Source organism: Varanus komodoensis, unplaced genomic scaffold (assembly GCF_004798865.1).
Source record: "Varanus komodoensis strain SLA01 unplaced genomic scaffold, ASM479886v1 scaffold6_2, whole genome shotgun sequence".
NCBI classification, from domain to species: domain Eukaryota; kingdom Metazoa; phylum Chordata; class Lepidosauria; order Squamata; family Varanidae; genus Varanus; species Varanus komodoensis.
Genome location: NW_025336346.1, coordinates 21,692,270 through 21,718,971, shown reverse-complemented (window position 1 = coordinate 21,718,971; position 26,702 = coordinate 21,692,270). Strand labels below are relative to the sequence as shown.

The window sequence follows — 26,702 nt, the reverse complement described above, 5'->3', positions numbered from 1 at the left end:
TGAAAAGAAAGGTACATACAGCAACAGTCTGGTGTGGAAAACCTCATACACACATGATGGGGGACATGAATGCAATGAGGCTAGAGGGAAAGGAAATGTAAAGATACAGAGAGCTGAATTACAAGAAAGCTTACGAAACAGTCCAGGGCTGGCACAAGGCAGTTTGTGCAAGGCGGCATCTCCTACTATTCCATATTTAAGAGTCTTTCAAGACGGATCATCATCTTCAATGGCAATGGGACACTGCACCTGAAGGCAGCAGGTTAGCTCGGGAGGCATCGGGCGCCCTTCTCCCACAACACCTCCCTGCCGCCTCCCAGCATCGGCCTCCTAAGGCAGCTGCCTCCCTTTGACCAGTGCTAGCTGGCGCTGGGTACGCTGCCCCATACATACCCTCACCTGATGAAGTGGGCTCTGGTCTATGAAAGCTTATGCCTTCATAGATGCGTTAAGAATGCGACTGCATGCCTGTTAAAACGGGGCGGGGGGGAATCCTACAACTCCCAGCATTCCCCAGCCTGGATAGGTGGCTGAGGTGTGCTGAGAGATGTAGGGCTTGTTTTTCTGTCTAACGATGGACTGGGTGGTGCATGGGATCTTCATAGTGCCGCCGCGAGAGTGGTGGCTGCTTTTCTGCTAAGGGAAACGGCGTTTTCTCCTTTATGCAGCGGCATCTCAGAGCCGGCACGGAAGGGACGTCAGGCGAGGAAAGGAGGAGCGAGCGGAGAACGCGCCACCCGCCAGCCCCGCTTTCTCGCCTCTCGTCCCGAGGGGGCCCACCGCGAAGGAAGGGCACACAGGGACTAGCAGCAACGACGCCTAGCGAGCTGTGCGTGCGATAACTGCCCTGTCGCAAACCGGAGAGCGGGGCCTCGCTTTCGGATCGGCCGCTTCGGCAGGCCGCCTGTCTTCCTCCGCCGCCGTCTCACTTTCCCTCGCCTTTGTGCCCGCACCGCCTCCCCGCGCCCACTGCGCGGCTTCCTCGCGCCCCTGCAGGCGTGCTGGCGTGGAAGGCATCCGTCGACATGGTCAGAAAGCGCAAGGGATCCCCGCAGGTGCGCGGGCCGAGCAAGAAAGCCAAGGGGGCACGTGCAGCTGCCCCTTCCTCAGCTCCTGCAACCGACGAGCAGCGAGAGGGTGAGTGTGGAGAGGGGCTCCCAGATCGCAGCCAGGGGTTGCATAAGAAGGCCGCGGGGATGCGGGGTGGGAGGTATTTGCGTTGAGTCGGAAGTGGTGTCAGCTCCATCTGGAGCAAGAAGCAGGTGTGGGAAAGGCGCTCATCTTTTCTCTCGCAAACGTATTTACTGCGCTTTAACTTTTCTGCAAGAAGTAAAATTTAACAGCGTTTAATGCACTCTGGTCGGAATTCCATCGTGCAACTCCATACAAAACTATTTTCCCCCTTTACCCAGTGGCACAGTGGCTTACCGCTGGGTAAGTGGCTTGATTTACTAGCCTTGCTCCGGATGTACTGATCTTGCGCCTTCGGTGTTAATTTGTGTGAAACCACAATCGACAGTTCTCTGTACTCTGCAGTTCCAGGCTTCCCAGTTGTATTGACATTCCAGCTTGCATTACACCAAACAAATGCAAAATTAAAGCTATAGCCACGTTAAGGCTGTTTCAGCAAAGCCAGCAAAAGTTTTGTGGCACCTTAACGAAGAACACATTTATTCTGGCATAACTTTTGTGGATGCCATCCATCTAATGACTCTGATGAGTAAACGCTGAACTGTCAATCCTGATTTTAAAAGCTTCCAAAACCAATACTCTGACCATGTGCAGTTTTGCATTTTAAACTCACTTAAGTGATAGCACTACCTTGACTGCAGTTGAATAAAATGCAGTTGTGCAGTCCGGATACAGCAAATTTACCGGAGAATAAACAAATTTTTGATGCAGAAAGGGATTATCAAATGCAGTAGAAAAATAGTAAAAATTAGGCATGCACACATCCAACTAGTCACCTGCTGATTCTTTTTGTCACTGTCCCTACCACTTTTTGCTCTCCAGGTCATCATTGCAGTGTGGGGAAAGGGGCACTTTGGACCAGAGGACCCTTGCTAAATTTTCTCTGCTGCATATTGAAAGAGTATTTGATAACCTCGTACTTAAAATGTTGCTTTTTGTAGTGAATCTCTCTGTGAAAGACTTACATAAGTCCAGTAGCGTAGCTATGAATTAAACACCCCATTTCTAGTAGCTTACACAATATGTCACATGATTAGGAGAGATTTTTTCCTAGCAGCTTCCTTTAACTTATTTAAATACAGATGTTGAACTTGTTACAAAACAAGATTTTTTTTTTTAGCAACTACAAAATTCCAATGAATGATCAAGATTACTAAATGTTTGAAAGAAAGGAGACAAGGAGGAGAAATACCTGATCAGAAAGAGAGGGGACTAACTTAATTTGATTCACAGTAGATTCTGCAAACTGAATAAAACTGTTCAGCATATGCATAATGCTCAGTATTTGAACAGCATCAGCAGCATGTGCCTCATAAGAGTGCAGGTCTTTGCTCTGAGCAGCTTACAGTCTAAAATTTGAAATGGGAAAGAGGAGAGCCAAATATATTCTGTGGGTGACTTACAGGACTCACGGTCTGCAATTTAGAGAGTGATCCTATGACAGAAGTCAGGAAAACAACCTCACAGAGTCAAAGGGACAGGGAATGGAGGGAATTTGGGGGTGCAAGTTTGCAAAGGTATCCTGGTGGCACTCCAGCTTCCTTCCCAACTCTTCTGAAGCACCTAAACTATTTGGCTGAAATTTGTGTGGCTAGCTGAATTGCAGAGTTATAGATATGGAGAGATTAAGAGAACCTCTGCCACTCCTCCCGCTCTGCACTGGTTGCTTGTAAGCTTATGAATTTGGAAGCTTAGAGCACATTGATAGGACTGCACTGTTACTGTGCGTAGCTTAGAAAAAAACAATATGGGGAGATATGGTAGAGGTATACAAAATTATATATGGCTTGGAGAAAGTGAATTGGAAGGCATTTTGAACAGAGATCAGGACAGATGAAATGAAGTACATCTTCACACAATGCATAGTTAAACTTTGGAAATTACTACCCCGAAATTGAGATAACATGCCGTGACTACAGTGCATGATGAGCTGCAGGGTCCAAGGGTGCCAGTTTGCATATTTAAACCACACTGGGAGGTTGTGCCACGTGAACCCTGTAAAGCATGTTTTATGCAAGGGCTAAACAATGCTCATGGGTTATGAGGGTGGTTTAGCCCCCACCTAACTCACACCCGCCTGGTTTGTATAGACCAGCAACTCCCAAGCAGGATCTGCATATTCAAAATGGTGCCCACTTGCCCCCATGAACTGCAGTCTCACCTTGGGTCAAATCACCTATGCTTGCTTGTCATGTCATATGAACAATCCCAGTGACAAGTGACAGTTCCACAAACCATGGTTAATTAATTAATTTGTTATGAGCAAACCAGGTCATAATGATTGCTGCCAATTGGGATGGGTTTGAAAGGAGATTGGACAAATATAATATGGCTCTATAGGCCAGTTCCTAGGGGACATGAGTGGGAAAGTGCTATTGCACTCATATTCAACTTGTTGTATTATATAGGTCTTCATCAGATTCAATATGACTTTATGATTTTTCATTAAAGATCCAATTGTTTAAATTATTCAAATATTAATCTCAAAACTCAATGGTGAAAAAATGCTGATGCATTCTCAGTACTAAACAATTTGCCCTGATGTTTAGCATGCAATTTTAAAGTAGAAGATGGTAGACAAAATCCTTGCAGTCCAAACTTGAATTGATTACTTGGATTTTCCAAGTAAGCATGTTCAAATATAAGTCAACTGAGTTCAGTTGTTAGTCACGAAGTCGTGTCCGACCCATCGCAACCCCATGGACAACATTCCTCCAGGCCTTCCTGTCCTCCACCATCCCCTGGAGTCCACTCAAGCTCACACCAACTGCTTCAGTGACTCCTTCTAGCCACCTCATTTTCTGCCGTCTCCTTCTTTTGCCCTCTATTGTTCCCAGCATTAGGCTCTTCTCCAGGGAGTCCTTTCTTCTCATTAGGTGGCCAGAGTACTTGAGTTTCATCTTCAGTATCTGGCCTTCTAAAGAGCAGTCAGGGTTGATCTCCTCTCGGACTGACCGGTTTGATCACCTTGCAGTCCAAGGGACTCGCAGGAGTCTCCTCCAGCACCACAATTCAAAGGCGTCAATTCTTCAGCTCTCAGCCTTCCTTATGGTCCAGCTTTCACAGCCATACATTGCAACTGGGAAAACCATAGCCTTGACTGTACACACTTTTGTTGGCAGGGTGATGTCTCTGCTTTTTAGTATGCTGTCTAGATTTGCCATAGCTTTCCTCCCCAGGAGCAAGCGTCTTTTAATTTCAGTAGGTCTTTCTTTTAAGTATGTGTACACAGAACTGGGTTGCATGGAAAGTATTTTGGTAGTAATTCATAAGTCATCAAAACACTGTTCTTTAATTCCTTGAAATTCTCCTTTGTAAATGTCCTAAGAGACAGAGAGAAACCAAAACAAAGTAAAACAAAAAGAAACCCATGCCTTTAGTGACTGGCAGGTTCATAATGCATCAAGATTCACATACTCAGGAGAGGAAGATATTGCAAAATTGCCTTGAAAAGATCATCAACTTAATTAGCATGGCTATTTCGTTTTGACTGAACCGGCCTTTTCCCTTGCTTGTTTTATTTATTTATTAAAAGCTTTTCTAACCCGTCCACTACAGATGTTTTGGGACAGTGTACAAAAAATGAGTAAAATAAAACAAACACCAAATGTTTGACTCTTGTTCCTTTGTTTGTAATTTGATACAGATGGTTTTGAAGAGAGTAAACCCCAAAGGAGGAAAAGATTGCCCAAAGCTTCACTTGAAAAAAAGAAGGAAAAAGAATGTGAGAAGAATGTCCCTCAGTCACCTTACAGAAATTCAGAGCACAAAGAAGCAAAACCCAAAGTGAAGGAAGAAAATAAAAGAACTGTAGAAAGTCACAGGTCCTGTAAAAAGGAGAGGAAATGCATGTGAGTGGTTTTCAGGTCTCCTTTGCACATAATGATAAGAAAATTACTGTGAATTCACATTATCTGATCACTCAAATACATTCAGATTCAGGCTTGTTAGAAAAGGAACGATCCAGGAATCTAAGTCCAGCCATGGCATCATTCTATCCATTTATTTATCCATTGGATTTTTTTTAAAGCCACCTGTTGGCATCATGCTCTCTGGGCAGCCATTACAATAAAAATCAATAAATAACATTGATAAAACAGTACAATTAGAATATAATAAATAAACAGAATAAAATCACAATAAGCATAATTAATGTAATTAAAATCAGTGCCATTGATATAAATAGTCTAGATAGTGCCATAGGTGTTCCAGAAGAGTTGTTGCCACAATGTAGGTGCCTGGCAAATCTCCAGCTGTTAAACTTTTGTTTGCTGGTGTGATAACTTCCACAGGTAAGGGGAGCCAAGCAAGAGAGATTGGACCAAAGTGTGTGGACTTGTAAAGAATCAGCCCAAATTCACAGCTATTACAGTTTATGGTTGCATGTGAATCGGTCGTTAAAGTCCTCAAAGAGAAGTATTCTTTATTTCCTGAATCCTAACATCCTCCCCTGCGATCCTATTGTGGTGAATTTCAGACAAAAGTTAGCAAAGGATCTGATAGTCTGCTGGGCTTTTTCTCTTCATCTCGCCTTAGCCTTATCCTTTGTACACAATCAGAACTTACAGTGATGAATGGGTGGAACTCTTGATGTGAACAAATTTGTTTGCGCAAGCCCATGACAAATTAGAGCATTCTAAGATTTGTTGGAGAGAGAGCGAGACAGAGAATCTTTGTGTGAAATGCAAGAAAAAATCCTTTCCTTTTTTACATTGGAACATCTGAAGTTTAGATGCCTAGTTAGTTCATGTCAGCCCTTAGTACAAATGAATCAGCTCAGTTCAACACTCCAAGTTTAATTGGATTGGCAGTAGAATGCTAAAGAAGAGGTGTGTATGATTCTGTTACTTAGATTCTTCATTTAAAAAAAAATGAACTTTTATACTGTCTCTCTGGTTGGTTTACCACTATTCCTAGCTAGGACTATGATATACTACAACAACCATATTTTTTATAATACAAGATTATAAAATAGTTTAAATCTTTTTAAACAATTTAGCAGCAAAGCAGTATTTAATACTGAACAGGCCTATTAAAAAACACCAGGCATGGGTATTTCATCAAGTCATTAGTTAACTCTTAAATATCTTTAGGTGGCTCAACATGGAAGGCTGGCTTGACCTGGTGCTGACAAATGGGCACCAGGAAGGCCTCAGTGGAGAGATTGTTCAGCCATTTGGTGGCCATCACTGAGAAGGCCCTCCCACTTGTTGCTGCCCTCCAGCCCTCTCTTGCGTGTGGCACTGGGAAAGAAGGCCCCACATGTTTATAAGTCAAAAGTTGGGGGGCTGCTGCTGAAAAGACCCCCTCTTGTTGCTGCCCTTCCAGCCTCCCTTGGCACTGGCAACCTAAGGAAAGCCCAGGATGTTGACAAAAACATACATGGCTCTGCAGGCCTTGGTTCTGTATCACTGATCTCTCCAGTAAGGAAGTCCCTGGAAAATCAAGAATTAAATCCCCCCCCCCCCCATCTCTCTCACACACACGGAGAGAGATGTAAAAGGCCTTATTGTCTCACAGCTGTGAGACATTCAGAAGGTTTTGTTTCTGCTTTTGCCTAAACACAGCTTGTTGTGTAGTCTGAGCTGATGACCTCTGGTTAACATTAAGCCCAGCTTACTTGAAGCGTGACAGTTTGGAACGAGAGGGTGCACCAGAGGAAGGGAGGGGAAGTGTGTGAGCCCAAGGCGCATAATAATAAGTTTGGGGTTTTTTGCACCCATTATAGTGGTTTACAGCGCCCTCATCTAAAGAAAGAGACAGATGCGAAACTAGAATCTCCCACCAAGAACAGAGATGAAAAGGAAAATGACGAGGATGCTGAAAGTGAGGATGAGTGGGAAGAAGTAGAAGGTAATGCATTTTCCCATTTTTGCCTTGTGGATCATTGTTCGCTGTCATTAGTTTTGGGTTATTTAAGGTTATTCGGGCATCTTCTCATTCCACACAGGTTTTTACCGCAGCTCAGCTGAATACCTTTTGTATTCCTTTTTCTAACATGTCAAAGTAGCTTTTAGCAGTGCAACTTCATGCATATCTTCATGCATATCTATAGAGGACACTGTTGAGTTAACCAGGCTTACTTCCAGGTGGGTGTGCATAGGATCATGGCCTTGAGCAAGTCAAAGGTACTTACACTTAGCACTTGTACAGAACACATATATTCCCTGTTCACATATTCCTGTTGCCAGAACTGGAGTGACTAAGGAGAACAACTTCTGTCTCCTTTTCAGATGAACTGAGGATCAGAAAATCATCTGAATCCTGTAGTGTATCTTAACTATGGTTAGTAAAAACAAAACAGAGTTATAAACCATGGTTTGGCCTGTTTCCTCTAATCATAGTTCAGATTAACCACATGGTTGATGAGTGGCAGCAGGTTTTCTCTTCTGAGAGAGCACAGTCAGTGTCTTCTGTACAGAACAGAGATGACTAGATAAAAATGCGGTCATTTGGCTAATGCCTGCCATGAACAGCATGTGGAAGTTGGGTTGGAAAGTTGGAAGTTTGCTTTCTCAGGGGCTATTCACTGTAATGGTGGCAAATCTTGGGTTAATTAATCCTTGATGTGCCATGGCACATTCTGCAGCCTTTTGAATATTCAGTCTCTTAATTAACCCATGATTTGCCACCATTAAGTGCAAATCAGGTTAGTCTTTTATTTCTGTTATGACTAGACCTATGTCAATATGCCAAGCTCTGTGCTGTAAAATCCATGCAAGCAGCACTTATAGAGTTCAGAGTTTCCCTGTTTCATGGGCTAGATGTGTGTTTGACAAAGTTTTGACAATTGGTTGGGCAAACTGTGTCTCCTCTCTGAAACTAATGCAGCTGCAAACCTCTTACGGTGATTCCTACCTGAGTCTTCACTTAATTTTTTGGTCTCAAGAAACATGCCTTTAAAAACAACCCTGGAAGCAGCCCTGATTTAGACCTGAAATTACTGGACGTTGTCTAGACCACATGAACTAAATTTGGACTTTGTTTCTAGAACTTCATGAGCCTGAGGTGGAGATGCTGGAAAATATTGCGGTGCCGACACTGCCCAACAAAACTGTTGAGATAGAAATTGAAACACCTGAACAGGCAAAGAAGAGAGAGAGAAGGTAAGCTGAGACTAGCTATACTACAATCAGAACTTGGGGGACTCTGAGGCTAATTTTCTCTTGGATTTTGGACTTTGAGGCTAATTTTCCCAGTGTTGGGCCTTTTCCCTTCTGTGCTGCATGGAAGGGAAAAGGCCCAAAAGTGAAAATCTTCTGCTGAAGCCTTATTTTTGGTACTTCTGTCCTTCATAATGAGGTTGGTAGCTACTATTTCCAATGCAGAGATAGTTTGGAATGCCCTTTGTCAGCTAAAAGGATCTAGTATCTACATAGTTTACTTTTTAGGCACCAAGTAAAAATCATTTTTGCTTGCTTAAGCTTTTGGTGCCACTTGATTGCTTCTTAGGTTGTGTTTTTGTTGTCTCTCCCTGCTGGGTCAACATCTTTGTATTGCTATTTGGTTTATTTATCAGTTCATTTAATTATTGCTTATTTATGGTAGTTTGTTATTGTGCTAGTTGCCTGGATGAGGTAGGGAGGCAGGATATAAATACTGTAAAATAAATATATTCATTCACCTGGAAGCACACATGGGGCAGTATCCAACCTTCTCATTTCATTAGCACAAATGACATTCGTGCAAAACTGAGTCCTTAACTATGGGCAAGAGGAGGCCACAACTAAAGTTACATGTGCAGAAGTGCAATTGCACAAATGATTGTGGATTGTGCTTATGCAACCTGTTGTGCAGTCACTTGTACAACTGGTTACCTGAACTTAATGGTAACCACTTGTGCTATAGAAATATTTTCAGGTGGTCTCCTAACACTGTTCGTTTATCGAATAACACCATTGGATAGTGCCCATATAATATGTAGCCTCATGAAGATTGGAACACATGAATGTGCTGCTGGGTTTTGTGGCTCCAGACTTCCGCTCAGAATCTAGAAAGGTAGCTCCTAAGCTCACTGCACCACACTCACTATTAACTTGCAGAGAGAAAAGGCAGACCGAGTTCGAGACTTATCTCCGTAGAATGATGAAACGTTTCAACAAAGAAGTTCGCGAAGATACACACAAGGTAAGATGTCTTAATGGTAATGTGTTAGAAGATGGTAGAGGCTTTGCGGGATGATATTGGGCTTCCTGAAAACTTCCCATGTTTCCCTTAGCTCATGCAGGCACTTGGGATCGTAAAGCTGGAAGAGACCATGCGGCTTATCTAGTTCCAACTCCCAGCTCAAGCAGTAAGCAGGATGTGGCTGCAGGATACCTGACAGAAAGTGAAAGAGAGCCCACAGCCCCCAGTTTCAGTGTGTTCCAGCATGAAACACTTATTACCACTAGAAGCATTTCCTGGAAATTTGAGCATGTCGAAACTGTAATACAAGATACTGCTACTAGGGCTATATGCATCCTGAGCCATTCTGGGGGAGAAGGCCTAGAAAAACTTTTTAAAATTTAGCATATGTTATCACTCAAACTAGCAGCCAGTTTCCTTTCTGGTGTACAACTACCTTGACATCTTGTTATATCTTTCTTCCTATTAAGCTAATTTGGCTGTTTGCATGCTATTTATAGCTATTTAAAGCAGTTATAAACTGCTTTTCCTTCCCCAAAGTAGAGTAGGAACCATTAATCCATGGTTAAAATCACAATTTAGAATTCAAAGAAGTGATTTCATTAACAATAAACCAAACAGATGTGGGCACCAAAAACAATCACCACTAGTATATTAGCAGGTGGTTAATTACCAACCAAATGTCAGTTGGAACATATGGGACTTTTGAAGACTCATAAAAAGCAGAGAAGGCACTTGCTTCTTGGCGCTGGTTTCATCCAGGACGCCATTCCATGGTTTTGACCCAGGCTCAGCCAGGGTTCTGTGCTTGTCAGCGAGTCGCGCAAAGTAAATGGAACTAGAGTGTGGCCTGGGGTGACCTTTCAAAGGTTCAAATCTTGTATCACCATCACTAACGTTTCAACAATTTGTTTACTTGGTTAAAACATCTCTACCATTCTGTTTACCAAAGTTCTCAGGGCAGCTTATAATATATATTTATGATATTAGTTGAATATTGTACATACAACATATTACAATGTTTGCATTATATTGTATACAATATAATAAAAATAAGAAGATTCAGGGCAAGGTCGCAGACCCTTAAACCTGGCAGCCTTCCCGAGATTCTAGTCTTGCCTCCCAGGGTTTCCTAGTTGCCCTTGTTCCCTTCCCCAGAACACCTTCCATTTGGTGGTCCCCTGCTTCTGTGCCATTTCCCTCATCCCATTCTAAAATTCCGAAATGCCTATGCTAAGGCTTAGGTACTGGCCACAAGAGCTTTAAGCTGAAATATGCCAGTGGTTTTGGTATATGGGTTCACCCATTTTGCCTTTGCTCTGCCCACCACTGAAACGTGGCCCCTGGGAGATTTTCCGAAATGGAACCCTGTCCTCGGGCAGGAAAAGGTTCCACACCTTGGGTTTAGAGTCCCTTTCTGGGCAGGGTGCTGTCACGTGGGCTGCTGGTGACTTTCCCGGCTTCTTCTCCTGGAAGATGATCTGAGAGACACTGCGGGGAGGGTTTCCAAGTCTCCCCACTGACTCCATGGTTCTCAAATATACCAGCGGTCCATCTGAGCAGCAGACCTGGGTCTCTTGTCACAGGTCCCAGAGGAAATAACGGCAGGTCTTAAGGGTTTCTCACAGGGCAGAGACTTTTCCTGTGTCAGCCAGGTGAATTTGGTCAGGCCTGGGCCTGCCCTTTTGAGGTTTATCTGATATAACAGAAGGCTATTGCTCTTTCTTTTATAGACTCATGTCCTTTTCTCAACAGGTTCACTTGCTGTGCCTGTTAGCGAATGGTTTCCATAGAAACAGGATCTGCATTCAGCCAGATCTCCAAGCTATTGGCCTTTCTATCATCCCCACCCACTTCACTAAAGTGCCTGCAGCTCGCATTGACCGCCTCTACCTGTCAAATCTTGTGAAATGGTAAGGGTCTCCCTTCTTTTCATTTGTTATGTTTATAGCCCACTGTTTTGCCTGCAAGGAACTCAAGGTAACTTACATAATTTCCCCCCATCACCTCTCCATTTTATCCTCACAACAACTCTGCCAGGTAGGTTAGGCTAAGTCAGTATCTGACCCAAAGTCACTCAGCAGACTTAATGACCAAGCCAAGACTAGTGTGTGAGGAGTGAAAAAAGGTTTATTTGCGACAGCAGCTGCTGAAGATTAAATGACTGATTCCCTTAAAAAAATGTAAGAGTTGTAGCATTTCTCCCCACTAGGAGGATGGGATGGACTTTTAAGATGCCAGCTAACAGAAAATGTGATGTGGTTTTGCTCTTTGAGGTTTGGCGCAACCTTCACTATCAATGCTGAGCTGTCTGACAGCGAAGAAAGTTGGCAGGCCACCCTTGAAAGGCGCTTTGCAGTCTATGCTGCACGAGATGAAGAAGAGTTGGTGCATGTGAGTGCCATGAGGCTTTTTAGAGCATACCAGGTCGCTTTTCTTATAACTGTGATGTAGATGAAGCAAAGGAGGGCAGGGGTTGGGGGATTCTTATTTTTCAAGTAGCATCTATGGAAGTAATGTTAAATCTGGGGTGTCGAATGCCTGACTCGGGGTCAAATCCGTGTTGCCTGCAGTCCCCATCCAGCCCTCTGTGGTTCCTGGAGGCCATGTCCTTTTCCCCTGGCCCCACCCCTTTCAGGTGACCACAGTGGACTTAGTAGTTTCCTGGGTCTTGCATGCTTTTTCTGGTTCAAAATAGTTGTCATGCTTCTCTTGAGGCTCAGCTACTGGCAGTAAGAGTGTCCAGGCAAAGCATGCTGGGAGTTTGGTATTTTCCACACATTGTCTCCACCCGTTTTGCTGTTGGCCCCGCCCACCACTGGAAGCCGGTCCCCGAGGGCTTCTCCAAAGTGGAATTCGGTTCTTGGGCTGAAAGTGCCAAAGCCCCGTGTTCAGCATGCCAAGGAAGTACCCTGCCTGCCTTCCAAGGGACATGGTGACGCTGGCTGGCAGGGGGCTACCCTATATGTGATATTTAGAAGGGTGACCCAGGCCTCAAAAGGGCTGTCCTGTGTGTGTGTGTGTTTGTGTGTGCACTTTTCAGAAAGTGACTTATAAAGTAATTTCTACAACTGATCAATACACGGCAGGCCAGCATGATTTGACTTGCAGCAAATCCTGCCATGTATGTATTAAGCTTCCCCCCTATTTTGATTTAAGGAAACAGACCATTCAGATTTCATCCTTCCACTTAGTCCAGAACCTTTTACAAAAATCTTTCTGTGATTGGATAATTAAGATCATTATTTACATGACTGGTTCCAAATGCATTAATGTGGGTTTCTCTCTTTTTCAATAGGTATTTTTACTTATTCTGCGGGCACTGCAGCTGTTGTGCCGACTTGTGTTGTCTCTACAACCCATTCCTCTGAAAGAATCAGTAGGGAAGGTTAGTACAGTACAGGAAGGCTGCAAAATAAATAAAGGAAGCTAAATAAACAAACTTTCAAATGAGTTTAGGGGTTCTTGCTTCTGAATAACAAAAGACGGCAGCCTCAGATTGTGGAAAAACTCTTGGGAACAGTGACTCACCAGATATTTTCATTGAAACTGCTACAGTATGTCCTGGGCTCAGCATTGGCCAGGCCATCACATTCTACTCAAAGAAAACCAGTAGTCTGCCCTTGGGAGAGAAAGCATTTGCAACAACTTCTCCAAAATGGAGCAAAGTTTACATTTATGATGAGTTTCTGCAGAATTTAGAATGTATAGTCAGGATGTGGTTTTATGACTGTTGCACAGACATGAGCAATGCATGGTAGGGTGGGCAGCTTGTGGTCCTCAGCATGTTTTGACTTGCATCTCCCTTCGTCCTTCACCATTGACTACACTGATGAGAGTTAAGGACCTCCAGATGTTTTGCCCTGCATCCTGCCTAGCACTGGCCTAAGTGGAGTCATGAGGAAGGAACAGGCATAGGCAGAGCTCTTATTCAGGAGGGAATTTGCTGTCTGCAACTGATGAGGCCTTAAGAGAACCACAGCTTTAATTTTCTTTGGTAAAAAAGCAGGTATCTAGTCCTCTCATGACAAGTATTGCAAACCCATTTCAGTCGTGCAGTGCTTTTTAGTTACGGGGTGTTTACCAGTTTGCCCACAAAAATATTGAGTGGAGGAGGGAATTCTGCAGGGACAGATGTGGTCACAGAGCTGCCTCCTCTGCTGGAGTGGGTTAAAAAGATGAGACCTGGCATTCCTGTGTGTGTAGCACGCTACATGGGGGGCTGTGAGCCCCCTTTTCAGGTGGTGAGGGCCCCCACCCTCATGTATTTATTGCCAGCCCAACAGTCTGAGATTGAACCCAGTGGAGCAGGACCGTCTCTGTCATATGCCTTATCTTACAAAAATGCCTGCTTCTCTTGCTTGGCCTCTTCAGGGAAAGCCTTCCTCGAAGAAGCGCAGTGTCAGTGCAGTTTCTGAGGAATTGGATGGTTCTGCCAAAAAGCCAAAGGTTGTGTCGAGAAAATGCAAGCAGCCATGCAAGACCGAGCAAGGGGCAGACCCAGAGAAGGTTCTGGCAAGCAGTCAGGATGCTAAGAAGAATCCAGCCCGCCCTGGAGCCAGAAGGACAGTAAATAAATCTCCAGTATTCAAGGGTGCCCAAAAAGAAGAAGAATCTGGCAATGGTGAGATCCACCGGCGGGAAAAGGGAGGGCCAGGGAGGCCTAAAAATGACCGCCAACGAAGGGTGGCCTCAAAAGTCTCGTATAAAGAGGAGAGTGGAAGTGAGGAAGGCAGCGATTCTGAGTTCTGTGCTTCCGAGGAAGATGAGGATACCAGCAGCATCTCTGATGAAGATTTTGAACCCCCCAGAAGCAAACAGAAGTCACACCTAGCCCCTAAAACAAAAGTAGCTGCTCACAACAGGGGAAGCTCTGTGTCTTCGGCGCTGAAGACAAAATTGGAGACAGCTGACAGTCGGCCAAAGAAAACGACCAGCCCAGGTTCTTCCAGCCCATCAAAGAAAAGGAACAAAATAATTTCTAGTGATGAAGATGATGAAGGGGAGCAGAGACCAGTACAGTCAAAAGGCACAGACCAGTGGGTGGAGGTTTTTCTGGAGCGGGAGGAGCGGTGGGTTTGCGTGGACTGTGTCCGGGGCACTGTGGGTCAGCCTCTGCTGTGCTTCAAATCTGCCACAAAACCGGTGAGCTACATCCTTGGCATCGACAACGATGGGTGTGTGAAGGATGTCACGCAGAGGTACGACCCCGCCTGGATGACTTTAACGAGGAAATGCCGCGTGGATGCCCAGTGGTGGGAGGACACTTTGGAGCCCTACAGAAGCTCTTTTGTGGAGCGAGACAAAAAGGAAGAGAGAGAGGTAAATAGAACGAAACTGGGCCAGCGTTTTTCCCACGGGCAGAACTAGCTGGTGCTTGGCTAAGTACTCCTCCAACCTGTTCTGATTGTTTTGATCTCCAGAGTTGTATAGACTCGGGGAAATGTATATGTGTGAGTGTGCAAGTATATGCACTTTCTTATATTTTATCTTTAGAATTTAGACATTGCTATCTGCTCAAGAGCCAGCAGGACAGTATATAACAATTTAAAATGATAAAACCTTGCAACAGTGAAAACAATATTAGAAACAGGAAAGCAAAGTAAAAACAAATATCTCTTCTATAGGTCTCTGAGCAAAGTACACCCTGGATTTTTGCTGAACTAGTTTCTTTGCATGCACTTAACCTTGGGAAGGAGCAGGTGGGGAAAGGGGGACTCAGGGATGACAGCCACATGGCCAACTTGGCCAGCATGAGGGGGTTAATAGAAATTAAGTTCTAGAATGGTAATTTATTTCTTTCAGTTAATTCGCTGATTTGACTGATGGACAGATAGAGATGTTGTTGTTCAGTTGCAAAGTCGTGTCCGACCCATCGCGACCCCATGGACAACATTCCTCCAGGCCTTCCTGTCCTCCACCATCCCCCGGAGTCCACTCAAGCTCACACCAACTGCTTCAGTGACTCCATCCAGCCACCTCATCCTCTGCCGTCCCCTTCTTCTTTTGCCAGCTATTGTTCCCAGCATTAGACTCTTCTCCAGGGAGTGCTTCCTTCAAATTAGGTGGCCAAAGTATTTGAGCTTCATCTTCAGTATTATTATTATTATTATTATTATTATTATTATTATTATTATTATTACATTTGTATCTGGCCTTCTAAAGAGCAGTCAGGGTTGATCTCCTCTAGGACTGACTGGTTTGATTGCCTTGCGGTCCAAGGGACCCGCAGGAGTCTCCTCCAGCACCACAATTCAAAGACCTCAGTCCTTCGGCGCTCAGCCTTCCTTATGATCCAGCTTTCACAGCCATACATTGCAACTGGGAAAACCATAGCCTTGACTGTACACACTTTTGTTGACAGGGTGATGTCTCTGTTTTTTAGTATGCTGTCTAGATTTGCCATAGCTTTCCTCCCCAGGAGCAAGCATCTTTTAATTCTTGGCTGCAGTCCCCATCTGCGGTGACCTTGGAGCCCAGGAAAATAAAAGATATACTGATAGATATACCACTGTCCATATTTAAAAATATATGTAGAGGCACAATTCTGTGCCTGTTTCAACAGAAAAAGGCCTACAGCTGAGCATTTTTCTGCCTACAGTGGCACAGGATTGTGCTCAAAGCAATTGAAAACCCCAAGTCCTGCCTGGAGGCAGGAGAAGTCACGTTTAAAATTCCCACTTAGCCAATAGCTGTTCCAAAGTCAGGATGCCACAGGGGCTAGCACAAGGGTCCAAACTTGCTTCTCTTCGCAGGGCTCTTTATACTAGTGCCATCATCTTCACCTCTGTTTTTCTGCCAGGGAAGTGCTGGGTACAGCTGATGGAAGTTGTCCAGACATCTGGGGGCTGCAGTGGGGCTGCAGTGGCAGCAATGCACAGAACTGGTATTTGAGACCAGTGGCTGTACAGTCAAATGAGCACAAATGATGGACTGGACCCTGAGATTGAAAAGTGGCCCACAGGAAGCCCTGACGAGATCGGGAAGTTCTCTCTGTCTCACTTTGACTTCCTTAGAGTGCCTGAGAGCTAGTGCAGACACCTGTATTTTGCTTTGGTTTCAGTGTGTATTCTTGCAGCACTCAGTGACTCTCAGCTGAACGCATCAAGTGCCTGCCTTAGGAAGCAGTTCCACTGAAGAGCAGGGTCCGTGGATGTGGGACCTGTGATGTTAGAGCTGGAGGTGGAGTGGAGCCAGTGCTTATAGGGTCAAAATAGCAGGATCTGCAGGGAAAATTAGATCCACTGCCATACCTCTCAGCCTTCTTATTTCCTCTGAGCTTAGCCGCAATCCTCACAGTAGCTGGAAGAGAAATGAATTTGTATGTGTGCTCTTTGTTGTAGTGCAAGCTATGTTGGGGCAACTTTGTCCAGAATGGGCAGTTTAGACTGCTGAGCTTTAGAAAAGACCTGCTGCTGGTAGAAAGGAAAGCTACTACAACTGGTATGTTGGATCAATGCAGCTGCCTGTATTTTTGGGCTCTGATTGGAGGCGGAGCTATGGGAATGTCTTACTGAACAGCTGTGTTTCAAAATCTACCTGATCACTATTAGCTGGAGCAGTGATGCTTGATTGAACAATGGACACACGTATGGAAGTTAGCTCTGCTGTTTATTAGCTTTAATCTAGTCTTCCAAGGATTGAAGACTGAAAGTATATGTGTGAGGAGTGTACACTCTAAAGTCTGCTACAAATGGCTCAATTCCAGCTTCAGGCGAAACTTCAAGATCAGCCTATGCCGACCGCCATCGGAGAGTACAAGAACCACCCGCTGTATGCCTTGAAGAGGCATCTCCTGAAGTACGAAGCCATCTATCCTGAGACAGCTGCTATCCTAGGATATTGTCGAGGGGAGGCTGTGTACTCCAGGTATGATACCCATCAGGTGTGTATGCCGTAAAACAGCTTGATCTGGCACCCTGTGGTGTGGTGAGATACTAGAGATTCCCCATCACTAGTTCCTTAGCAAAATCATAAAAAAACTGTAGGCCAACATAATGGGACGGGGTACCTGGTTGAGGAAGGGTCTTCCCTTGTGCTGGATGCACTGGTACAGGTTGGGAATGGGTCTCCTGGTACCCTTGGCACTTCAGCTGCCCCCATCAAAAACAAGTTGCAGCCATTTTCCCACTGAAGGATCCACAACCATTCTTTGCTCCTCCACGAGGGAAGGTGGAGAGAGGTGGCTATTTTGGTGGGCAGAAAATAAATCACTAGGAGCTCCGCAGTCAGCCAACACCAGCACAAGAGCCTGCTCTTCTCCCTCAGATCCAGTGATCACTATGATTTTGTTTTCTTGAAAGCTCAACAGAAAGACAGAATTTGTATTTGAGGGCTCAATTCAGCTTCTCCGATATCTCAGCTTTCTTCTGCTTCTCCTCCTCCTCCTCTTTTAAAATTAAGCTTCAGGCACTTATAAATGTGAAGACTGCCTTGAAAGTATGTGGCAATGCCTACTGAAATTCCAGAATAATTCCCTTGGGTGGGGTTGGGGCTTAACCCTACAGAGCACCTTTCCATGGCAAGTGGAATGAATGGTTCAGCATTCATTGATTTCTTCACATTAGCTTAGTTTTTACTGGTTACGGAATTTGAGTTGTTTTGGCACAGAATTACTTTTTTATGTGCTCAGTGCATTTTGCCTCACCCCCAAATACAGTGTTAATGATATGTCGTCAGAGTTAGTGTGTATATTATTCACAGTGAGGAAATACTGGCAAGAGTGGTGTTTGGGCTCTTTCAGGCATTGTATCCATACACTGCACTCCAAGGACACCTGGCTGAAGCAAGCCCGAGTGGTGAGGATTGGAGAAGTGCCCTATAAGGTAAGGTGACAGTCACCACACCCAGGGGTTGTGGTGCCCTGCAGCTCAGTAACCCAGGTATGCATGCATGGGATGCTTACGAGCTGAAGAACATAGGGAGATCCCTCTGGATCAGACCAAAGGACCATCAGTGCCAGCACCCTTTCCCCACGGAGGCCCAACAGATGCAGGTGTTACCCTTCCCTCACTGTTGTGTGCCAACCGTTGTCTCTGCTCCTGGAGGGATCATGTAGCCATTGTGGCTTGATCTCGATTATATCCTGTTAAAACTAAAGGTAGAAGCTACTTCCGTTCAGGGGGAATAGTCCTTTACAGATTGCTCTATAGCCTAGAATTCTAATGGGTCTTGCTGAGAGACAACGCACAAGAGCCTTGCATATCCTCTTCCACGCCTCCAGTGTGGCATAAGAACGGACAAGGGGGTCTTCTCCCTCCTCGTGAAATCCACAAGCTCCAGGTGCACACCTGGCCCTCATGTGTTTCACCATGGGGGAGACGTGTGTGAGTCACCACCCTGACTATTACCAACACGAACCGGGGAAGAGATGCGAGTGTGGATGCTCTTGTATTTGCACAGATGGTCAAAGGCTACTCCAATCAAGCAAGGAAAGCACGAATGGCAGAACCTGCAAACCGGGACAAGAAGGACTTGCCACTCTTTGGACTCTGGCAGACAGAGGAGTACCAGCCTCCTGTGGCCGTGGATGGAAGGGTAGGCTGGGCGGGCTTGTGCTCCAAACGTCAGCGTTTATGTGGATTGCATTTTCCTGCTTATCCATATAAAGTCAACAGTTTTATAAGCATATCATTCAACACACCTTTTCCTAAGGCACTTATTGGAACAGCAAGGTTTCCATGTTTGAGGGCTTCTATGAAAAACATGGCATGTTGAAAATGCACGTTTCAAAAATGGATGTCCATGTAGAAAATGCGCATTTCGGAAGACTTGGATTTATAAGCCCAATCCTTTCCCAACCACTGCTCCTCTGGATTTTGCCAGATAAAGCGGCAGTTTACCTGTGCATTGGCCCATGCACACCTGATGTGCTTATCTGCATCCAGGTATGCATTGTTGACAGTACCCGAACCCCAGCCTGAATGATGCCCTTTTCTTACCTGCCAAGAAGGATAATGTACTGCATTATGTGACATTAAAGAGACAGACTCATGGAGGGGGCCAAGAAGGCCATCAGGTCCAACTCCCAGCTCAGTGCAGGACTCCCGGTTAAACCATTCTTTTCAGGTGGCTGTCTGGCTGCACCTTGAATGCCTCTTGTGTGGGAGAGCCCACACCTCCTATAGGTCATTGGTTCCATTGCCGTATTGCTCTGATGATCTGAAAGTTCATTCTGATGTCCAGCCAGACTCTGGCTTCCTGTAACTGGAGCCCATTATTCGTGTCATCCACTCTTGAATGATTGAAAGGAGATCACAGCCTTCCTGTGTGTGACAACTTTTCAAGTACTTTTCCTTGCTATCATTTCTTGCCACAGCCTTCTTATCTTGAGGCTAAAATGCCCAATTCTCAATCTCTCCCAAGCTTATGCTGTTTGAAACATTGGAGTGTTGGTCGCATGAACTTAACATATCTGTTGTTGAAACCTGCAGAGTATCATGGCTGATATTCTTCCACATTAAGGATGGATCCACTGGTTATAAACTGGGTCTTAATTGCCTGTACCCTGGATCATTTTAGCAAGCTTTGGGTAAAAATGTTAAATCAGTATCAATTGTATTAATTATCACAATGATTATCATGCTCTTGTAGACATGTTTTCATCTAGAGTACCTATAACAGAGCATTCTGTTAGTTTTTAATAGAATCCGGATCGTAATAATAAGTGTCAATAATAAGAAACAGTGGTCCAAGATCTTCTTTCCCCAGAACTGTACAGCAGTTCTGACTTTGGCCTAGGGCTCTATTGAGTCTGCTATTTCTGGAACTCTCGGCATTACCGGATCCGCAAAAGCAAGTTTGTGCAGGGTCTGCAGAGTTCTGCAGATTCTAGTGACTGTGCTGGCATGCAAGGGTGTTCATGCAACATATGTGACCCCTTTTATTCCTTCGTTACCAACAGTTAGAAACACTTGTTGAAGGCTCAGATCAAAACCTGGGAGATCTGCTCCAAAATCCAAAGTTCAGCAGTGGCTTTTTTATTGAGAGAAGAAAAAAAATAATAAAATGTTGACATTTTCTCATATGAAACTCAAGCAGATCTATTACAGCGAATAGGTATAAACTTTGAACCCTTATAAGTTGTCTAAGTAGAAAAGCATGCTACAGTTATTAGGGTTGTGTATAGGCTTCAACAAAGGCATCCTAAACATTATTTGTCCTTTTGTAAATTGCACCTGAAAACCAGCCATTATGTTGTTATCTTCCTCAAGCCATTATGCTGTTGCAGCTGGCTGTTTATCCCTCAAATGCTATAATCCTAGCCTTTTTTGCTGTCAGAAGGGCACCCAGAATCCATTCATGCTAATTTTGCATTAATTTTCAAGAAATGGGTAGATAGGAGGAATCTGTCGATAGTGAAGAATTTTCCATCACAAAAATTATCTGAATTATTCCTTCCTCCGAAAAGGAAGCAGCCATTGAGCATTGCCAGAACATATGAGTAAGAGAAACATTTGCTATATTGCACTTCCAAAATGTAACCAATTTACTGATTAGGCCCTTGCAGAAAAGATGTTGTGTTGTGAGTATATTTACAGTATCATTTTTTCTGAATTAAACATTGCCTAAAATCCATTACCTCTTCTAAAATAGATGCCCATGAAACACTCCTTTATTTGGACCAACTAAAATGACAAAAAGAGTGAACAAGCTTTCACAAGATTGAACCTTGACAAAAAAGGAGATGGAATGCAGATGGCATTCGCAAAGGCAAATATAAAGTTGCTCTAATGTTTTGAAATGTGCCCTTTCATTTTAAACAGGGTAAATTAAGTGGGTACTTTTGTAAAGGTGTTTTTTATCATGGGATGTAGAACTTCCCTTGAAGCTTTTAAAAATTCATGTAAGGAAGGCTGAGTGCCGAAGAACTGAGGCCTTTGAATTGTGGTGCTGGAGGAGACTCCTGCGAGTCCCTTGGACTGCAAGGCGATCAAACCGGTCAGTCCTAGAGGAGATCAACCCTGACTGCTCTTTAGAAGGCCAGATACTGAAGAGGAAAGTCAGATACTTTGGCCACCTAATGAGAAGGAAGGACTCCCTGGAGAAGAGCCTAATGCTGGGAACAATAGAGGGCAAAAGAAGAAGGGGACGGCAGAGAATGAGTGGCTGGATGGAGTCACTGAAGCAGTGGGCGTGAGCTTGAGTGGACTCCAGGGGCTGGTGGAGGACAGGAAGGCCTGGAGGAATGTTGTCCATGGGGTCGCGATGGGTCGGACATGACTTTGTGACTAACAACAACATATAGCATACACATTCACACTTGCAATGTATCTCCTGCCACTATTCTAAGTAGCACCACTTCTGTGTTTATTATCCCAATCTAATTTCAGCTCTGAAGCATTAACCTAACATTTGTTTTTCCTTCTCTTTTTTCCCTTTTGTTTTTTGCCGCTTTCAGGTTCCCCGGAATGAATTTGGAAATGTCTATCTCTTCCAACCCACCATGATACCAGTGGGCTGTGTCCAACTAAAGCTTCCCAACCTTCATAGAGTGGCTCGTAAACTGGACATTGACTGTGTTCCAGCAGTTACAGGATTTGATTTTCATGGTGGCTACTCACACCCAGTGTATGTCAGAGTCCTGCTGTCTGGCTTACTGGGGCATGTGATGGTCCTCATTGCTGGTGCTGCATATCTGTTCTGTCAGTGGGGAAGATGCCTAGGCTATTTTTATCATATATGGCTTCCCACAGTAATCACGTGGTTCATGTGTTTAATCCAGGAATTGGGAGGCTTAATGGAGTGTGTGAATTGTGCATTCAGCATCTCTGCTTTTAATTGTTTCATGATATGTGAATCTGGGAAACATTGGGTTGTTTATTGGTTAAGCAATCAAGAGTTAACTCAGCAACAAACAACCCAGAGTTTCAAGTTTGCAAGACATGAAACAACTCAGAGTTCCCGCATTGTTAATTAAATGACAAGAACATGTATTGTGTGCAATTGCTGCCATGATGTGAGAACCAGGTCGGATATTGTTGTAGGCTGAGATTTACCCATCACTTTGCCAGGATCAGAGCTGAGCACCCACTCTCTATGCCCTTATTAGTATTTCAGTCTTCATAATATATACATTATATAAAATCCTATCAGCCTTGCGCATTTTTCATTTATTTATACTTATTCCCAAATGTAAAAAAGTACACGTATCTTACCATCAGGAATTTGCAATAAATCATGTGTTTAAAGTCTGTTCTGATCCTTAGCATTCCAAAACATAAAATGATTATTCTTTAATTACATGTTTATTTGTCTGCCTGTCCTCTCATTTTAATGATGATTAGGATAAAGGCAGAAGCATTTATAATGGGAGTCAGCGGTATTATCACAGATTAAAGATAAAGGGGATTCTACCCTTCCCCACTGAGCCATTGCTACCCGCTAAGTCAGGGGCGGGGCTTGTAGGGAATCCAGGTGTTCACAGTCCAAGGGACCTTTGTGAACCAAAAGTTCCCACCGCAGCATTAAGTGCTTCTCTTCCTAGAACTATTCCAGAAGTAGGCTGAAGCAGTTTGCCTTGTGGTGTTTTTTCCCTTAGTATCCATGATATCCAGGCAGTAGGAATCTGGTGAGCTAAATTATGGAAGACTTCTTCATAGATCAATCTAGTGCAATTAATGTAATTAATTCAAATATTTTATCCCGTTCTTCTACCTACTCACGGGATGCCCAGTATTTTCTACCCAATTTTCTAAGGCTTTTAAAAAGCACTTCTCCATAGCCTATTAACAAACACACAAACAGCACCTGGATTAATATTGGTCTATGTCACAGCTTTCCCCTAACTTGCTCTACAGATGTTTTGGGCTGCAACTGCTATAATTCTCAGGCTGCTCTATCAGATAAAACTATCCCAATTCAGTGCCTAAATGACAAACTCTTGCTATTTTCTTACCAGCACTGAAGGTTATGTAATCTGTGAAGAGTACAAAGAGGTGCTTGTTGCCGCTTGGGAAAATGAAGAAGCTGAGAGGGAAAAAAGGGAAAAGGAGGTGAGAATCCCTTTGAGATGGCAGTGGGGGGGGGGTGTCTCTGGAAGGTGAGGACTGGGGAACTGAAATGCTGCTGCCAAAAGCAGGCAACATTACACATTGTGCCGATTAAACACCGGATTTAAATTTAGAGCCCGTGTGTTGTAAATGGAAGCTTCTGCCAAGTTGGTTTCCTAAACATGTGCCTTCGGCATCCTAGTGCTTCCCTATGGAAAATGCTCTGTTCAGACATGTGAAATGCCCCACGCGGCATTCTGCTTCTCATTTATCCAAGCTAAGTAACAGATACAAAGCCCAATCCCAGCATAGATCTGATATCCCCCCGACTTCCCTCTTGGCTGATGGAATTCTGTGATATGCCATTCTTCTGTAAAACATGGAGCTAATAATTATTTGATTGTTATTCGATTTTCTGAATGAATTTGTAAAAAACAGAAGCGGGAGAAGAGAGTGCTGGGGAACTGGAAATTGATGGTGAAAGGACTTTTGATCAAAGAGAGACTGAAGCAACGCTACTCGGTTAAGGTAAAAAAAATATTGCCACAACTCTATTTTTACTACTGTAAGGATGTTAATGCTGAGATTATTCAGGGCACCATAGATATTGAAAAGTAGACATTCAGTTTCTGGAAAAAAACAGGTTCTGGCACAAGTTAGTCCTAAAGGAGACCAATTAAAATGAATAAGGCTTATATTAGACATGGGGTACAACTTTGTAGCATTGTTCTATTTTTTTTTTTTTTAAGTACCACCTTCCCTATATATTTTATTTGTGTATTCACCTCTATACATTTCAGCAAATGGTAAACCAGGCACATGAAGGGCTCAATTCTTTGCCGTTCCCGCATTAACTGCTCTGGCTACACTCCTGCATGCATGGACCTAGGAGTCAACCCCACTGAATTCAGTGATGCTTACAGCTGAGTTGAGCTGTAAGATTGCAGTCTGGGTCTACAGGAGGGCTTGGCAGTGGCTCATGTTAAAATGTTGAAGACCACTTGCCCCAAACAGCCATACATGATGTTTAAAAAGTTTTAAAAGGCAGAAAAGAACATTACCATAATTATGGGCTGGTGGGAGAGGAATTAGGTCTTGACAGCCTTAGAAATGCAAAAAGATGTTAGTTTGTCCCTTCCTTCCTTTCAAATGTCCACCCTTCTTTGGGTAGGTCCAACAAAGATGCCACGAGGAGTGATGGGAGCTCTGACTGGTAGTGTGGGGGAGGCAGCCATGATAATCTTTCCCTAATTGTGAGTCAGTTAAAAAAGAGCCCACTTGGTGGACACACACAGACACATGTTCTAATAACTGCAGAACTTATGACTCCTGTATGTTAGACATGTGCATTTTTGTTTTTAAAAAGTATTCTTCAGGGAGTTGGCTCCTAAGGGTCAAAATGTTGTATAGAAAACATTCTTTTCACCCCAGCATTTTGCTTAGAGTCATGCCAGTGGCAAAGAGTCTTGAGAACATCTGCCTTGCATTCTGATTATGCCGATTTCTTGGAATGCAGAAGAATTGTCTAAGATTGGCATCTGAATAGTGGAAATTGCCCTGTGTAGATATGCACAGCAAACCAAAAACCCTCTGCATTGCTGATTTTCTAGCTGCAGCAGCATCCTTTCAGTTTAACAAAACTTCTTTTTAATATTTCCATTTCTTTCCCTTCCAGAATGAAGCAGCAGGAACAACAGTGGAAAAGCTAGCTGGGTTTTCCTCCGATGATGACGAGGTGGAAGGACCAAGTTCAGATACGCCTGCTGGAGATGTGGCTGTGTCTTGGCCCCAAAATCGGCAAGTGGAGGAACAGAAGAAGGGAGAAGGAAGAACCAGAAAAGGCAAGAGGGAAAAGAAAGGAGAAACGAAGCATTTGTTCCCATTTGAGAAGCTGTAACAAGGAAAGGTCTTCAGGCTGAAATTTTGCCAAGCAAAGTAAGCAGTTTGAGCTTCTTTCAGAGGAATTTATAAATACTCTCAAGCTTGGGAAATATTTTGTGTATATTTCTTGCAAAATGAACACTTGGCTTTTGCAGCATTCTATAAAGAACAAGGTTTAATTGTATGCAAAAAATACTTCTGGAGAAAATGAATCAGGGACCTAGAGGAGACAAGTTTAGGATGTAAGATGTACATTTTCCTTGGTTATGCAGCTTCCAGTTGTGCAGACTGAATTGTGAATAATTTTGAATGTTGTGGAAGCTCAGAATTGGCCATGTATTATTTTCATCTATTTTAAGAGCTTTGGGCCTTATTCTTTTGTAGCCATTTAAATTTATGAGGAACAGATTAGGTGCTGTCAATCTTTTTGAGACATTTCCTTATAAGCTTCATTTTCCCTTGAACATTAATTCTGCAGTGATAGGTCTATTTGTTAGTGATAACCTTTCATCATCCTTTTCTAGTCTTTCGCATCTGTTTCTTGGGGGAAAAAGGTTTACTTGATGGATATAGAAAGGCGCTGAATGTGCCATTATTAGCTTGAAGGTAGTGAAGCTGTGTTCTTTGCTTTAGGAAATGGTGATATTGTCCACATTTAGGGTGCACTCTACTGAAAAGCTCTGCTGCTGATGCAGCATAAAATGGGGATTATGGAAATACATGGGTTGCACTCACGTTCAGCTACCATTCATTTCAGCAGAGACTATGCAAGAGAACAATTCTTCTCCAATAAGAGATACCAGAGGACCTCAGGGAAGAAGGACAATTCAAGAATGCTTTAGTTTTTTTTGTCACCGATTCCACTTTCCCACTTAATCTGTGTCCTCATAGATAATTCTTATGGATCATATTGATTTTTATATACTGAGCACTGAACAAAAGCTATTGTGGTCCCAGTTTTACACTACAAGTCAATCAGTCTAAATGGGCCTTATGCAAAAAAGGTTGTTTGAAGTCTTCCATTATAGACTTAATGATCATGATTTACCTGTTGTGCTATTTAGAATGCTTAAGGTTATGTGCATTTTCCCTGCAAAAGAAATGTTACCTACACCAGCTGTTTTACTGCAGAATTTTTTCAGCATTACCTATTTTGATTGGCCAAGATTTTGTAGTGACTTAAAACCCTCCTCCTTATATTTGACCTACTAGTTTTAGCACTTTAAAAATGTTCCAAAATATTTTTGTACTAAATTCTTAGAAAAATAAAAAACTTTTAAGATCTCTCATGCAAGAATCTTCTTTCAATGGTGCATGATTCACACTTCTTTGAACCATTATGATTAGCTTAAGTCAAGAGTTGAATCCAGGGGGCCAAGGGAGTGTCTGTACCTACTACAAGATTTTTTACTCTGACTTTTCTGGCAACACAAAGGCTTCCACAAAGATTGTGCTAGGCAAAAGAGGAGAATAATCGTGTTTCTCCTATGGGAATGCCTCAAATTCTTTTCA

The 26,702-nt window shown here is 43.6% G+C and overlaps 2 protein-coding genes across 6 annotated transcripts in view; one reads left to right on the top strand and one right to left on the bottom strand.

Annotated features, from left to right (window-relative positions):
- Positions 1-673: 673 nt before the first annotated feature.
- Positions 674-26,479, top strand: XPC (XPC complex subunit, DNA damage recognition and repair factor). Of its 3 annotated transcripts, none has more exons than XM_044451691.1 (17): positions 684-1,137; positions 4,838-5,042; positions 6,920-7,044; positions 8,183-8,297; positions 9,234-9,318; positions 11,074-11,231; positions 11,595-11,712; positions 12,617-12,706; positions 13,693-14,640; positions 17,027-17,187; positions 18,062-18,143; positions 18,721-18,855; positions 21,719-21,888; positions 23,219-23,312; positions 23,748-23,837; positions 24,985-25,244; positions 25,951-26,479. In XM_044451691.1, the coding sequence occupies exons 1-16, from the start codon at positions 1,026-1,028 to the stop codon at positions 25,204-25,206; spliced, it is 2,910 nt and encodes a 969-aa protein (XP_044307626.1). In that variant the 5' UTR covers positions 684-1,025; the 3' UTR covers positions 25,207-25,244; positions 25,951-26,479. The 3 variants fall into 3 exon arrangements, with proteins under 3 accessions (XP_044307624.1, XP_044307626.1, XP_044307625.1); XM_044451690.1 differs by having other exon boundaries at positions 25,948-26,479; XM_044451689.1 differs by having other exon boundaries at positions 674-1,137; positions 24,985-26,479.
- Positions 14,476-26,702, bottom strand: part of TMEM43 (transmembrane protein 43) — a 34,706-nt gene continuing 22,479 nt past the window's right edge. The window contains exons 13-14 of one of the 3 annotated variants that reach the window (XR_006416731.1): positions 23,216-23,286; positions 14,476-14,605 (exon numbers count right to left, since the gene is read on the bottom strand). The gene's annotated coding sequence lies outside the window, so the exon portion shown is untranslated. Of the gene's footprint in view, positions 14,606-22,238; positions 23,287-26,702 lie in introns of those variants that run through there. The other 2 variants (XR_006416732.1, XR_006416729.1) reach the window with 2 other exon arrangements.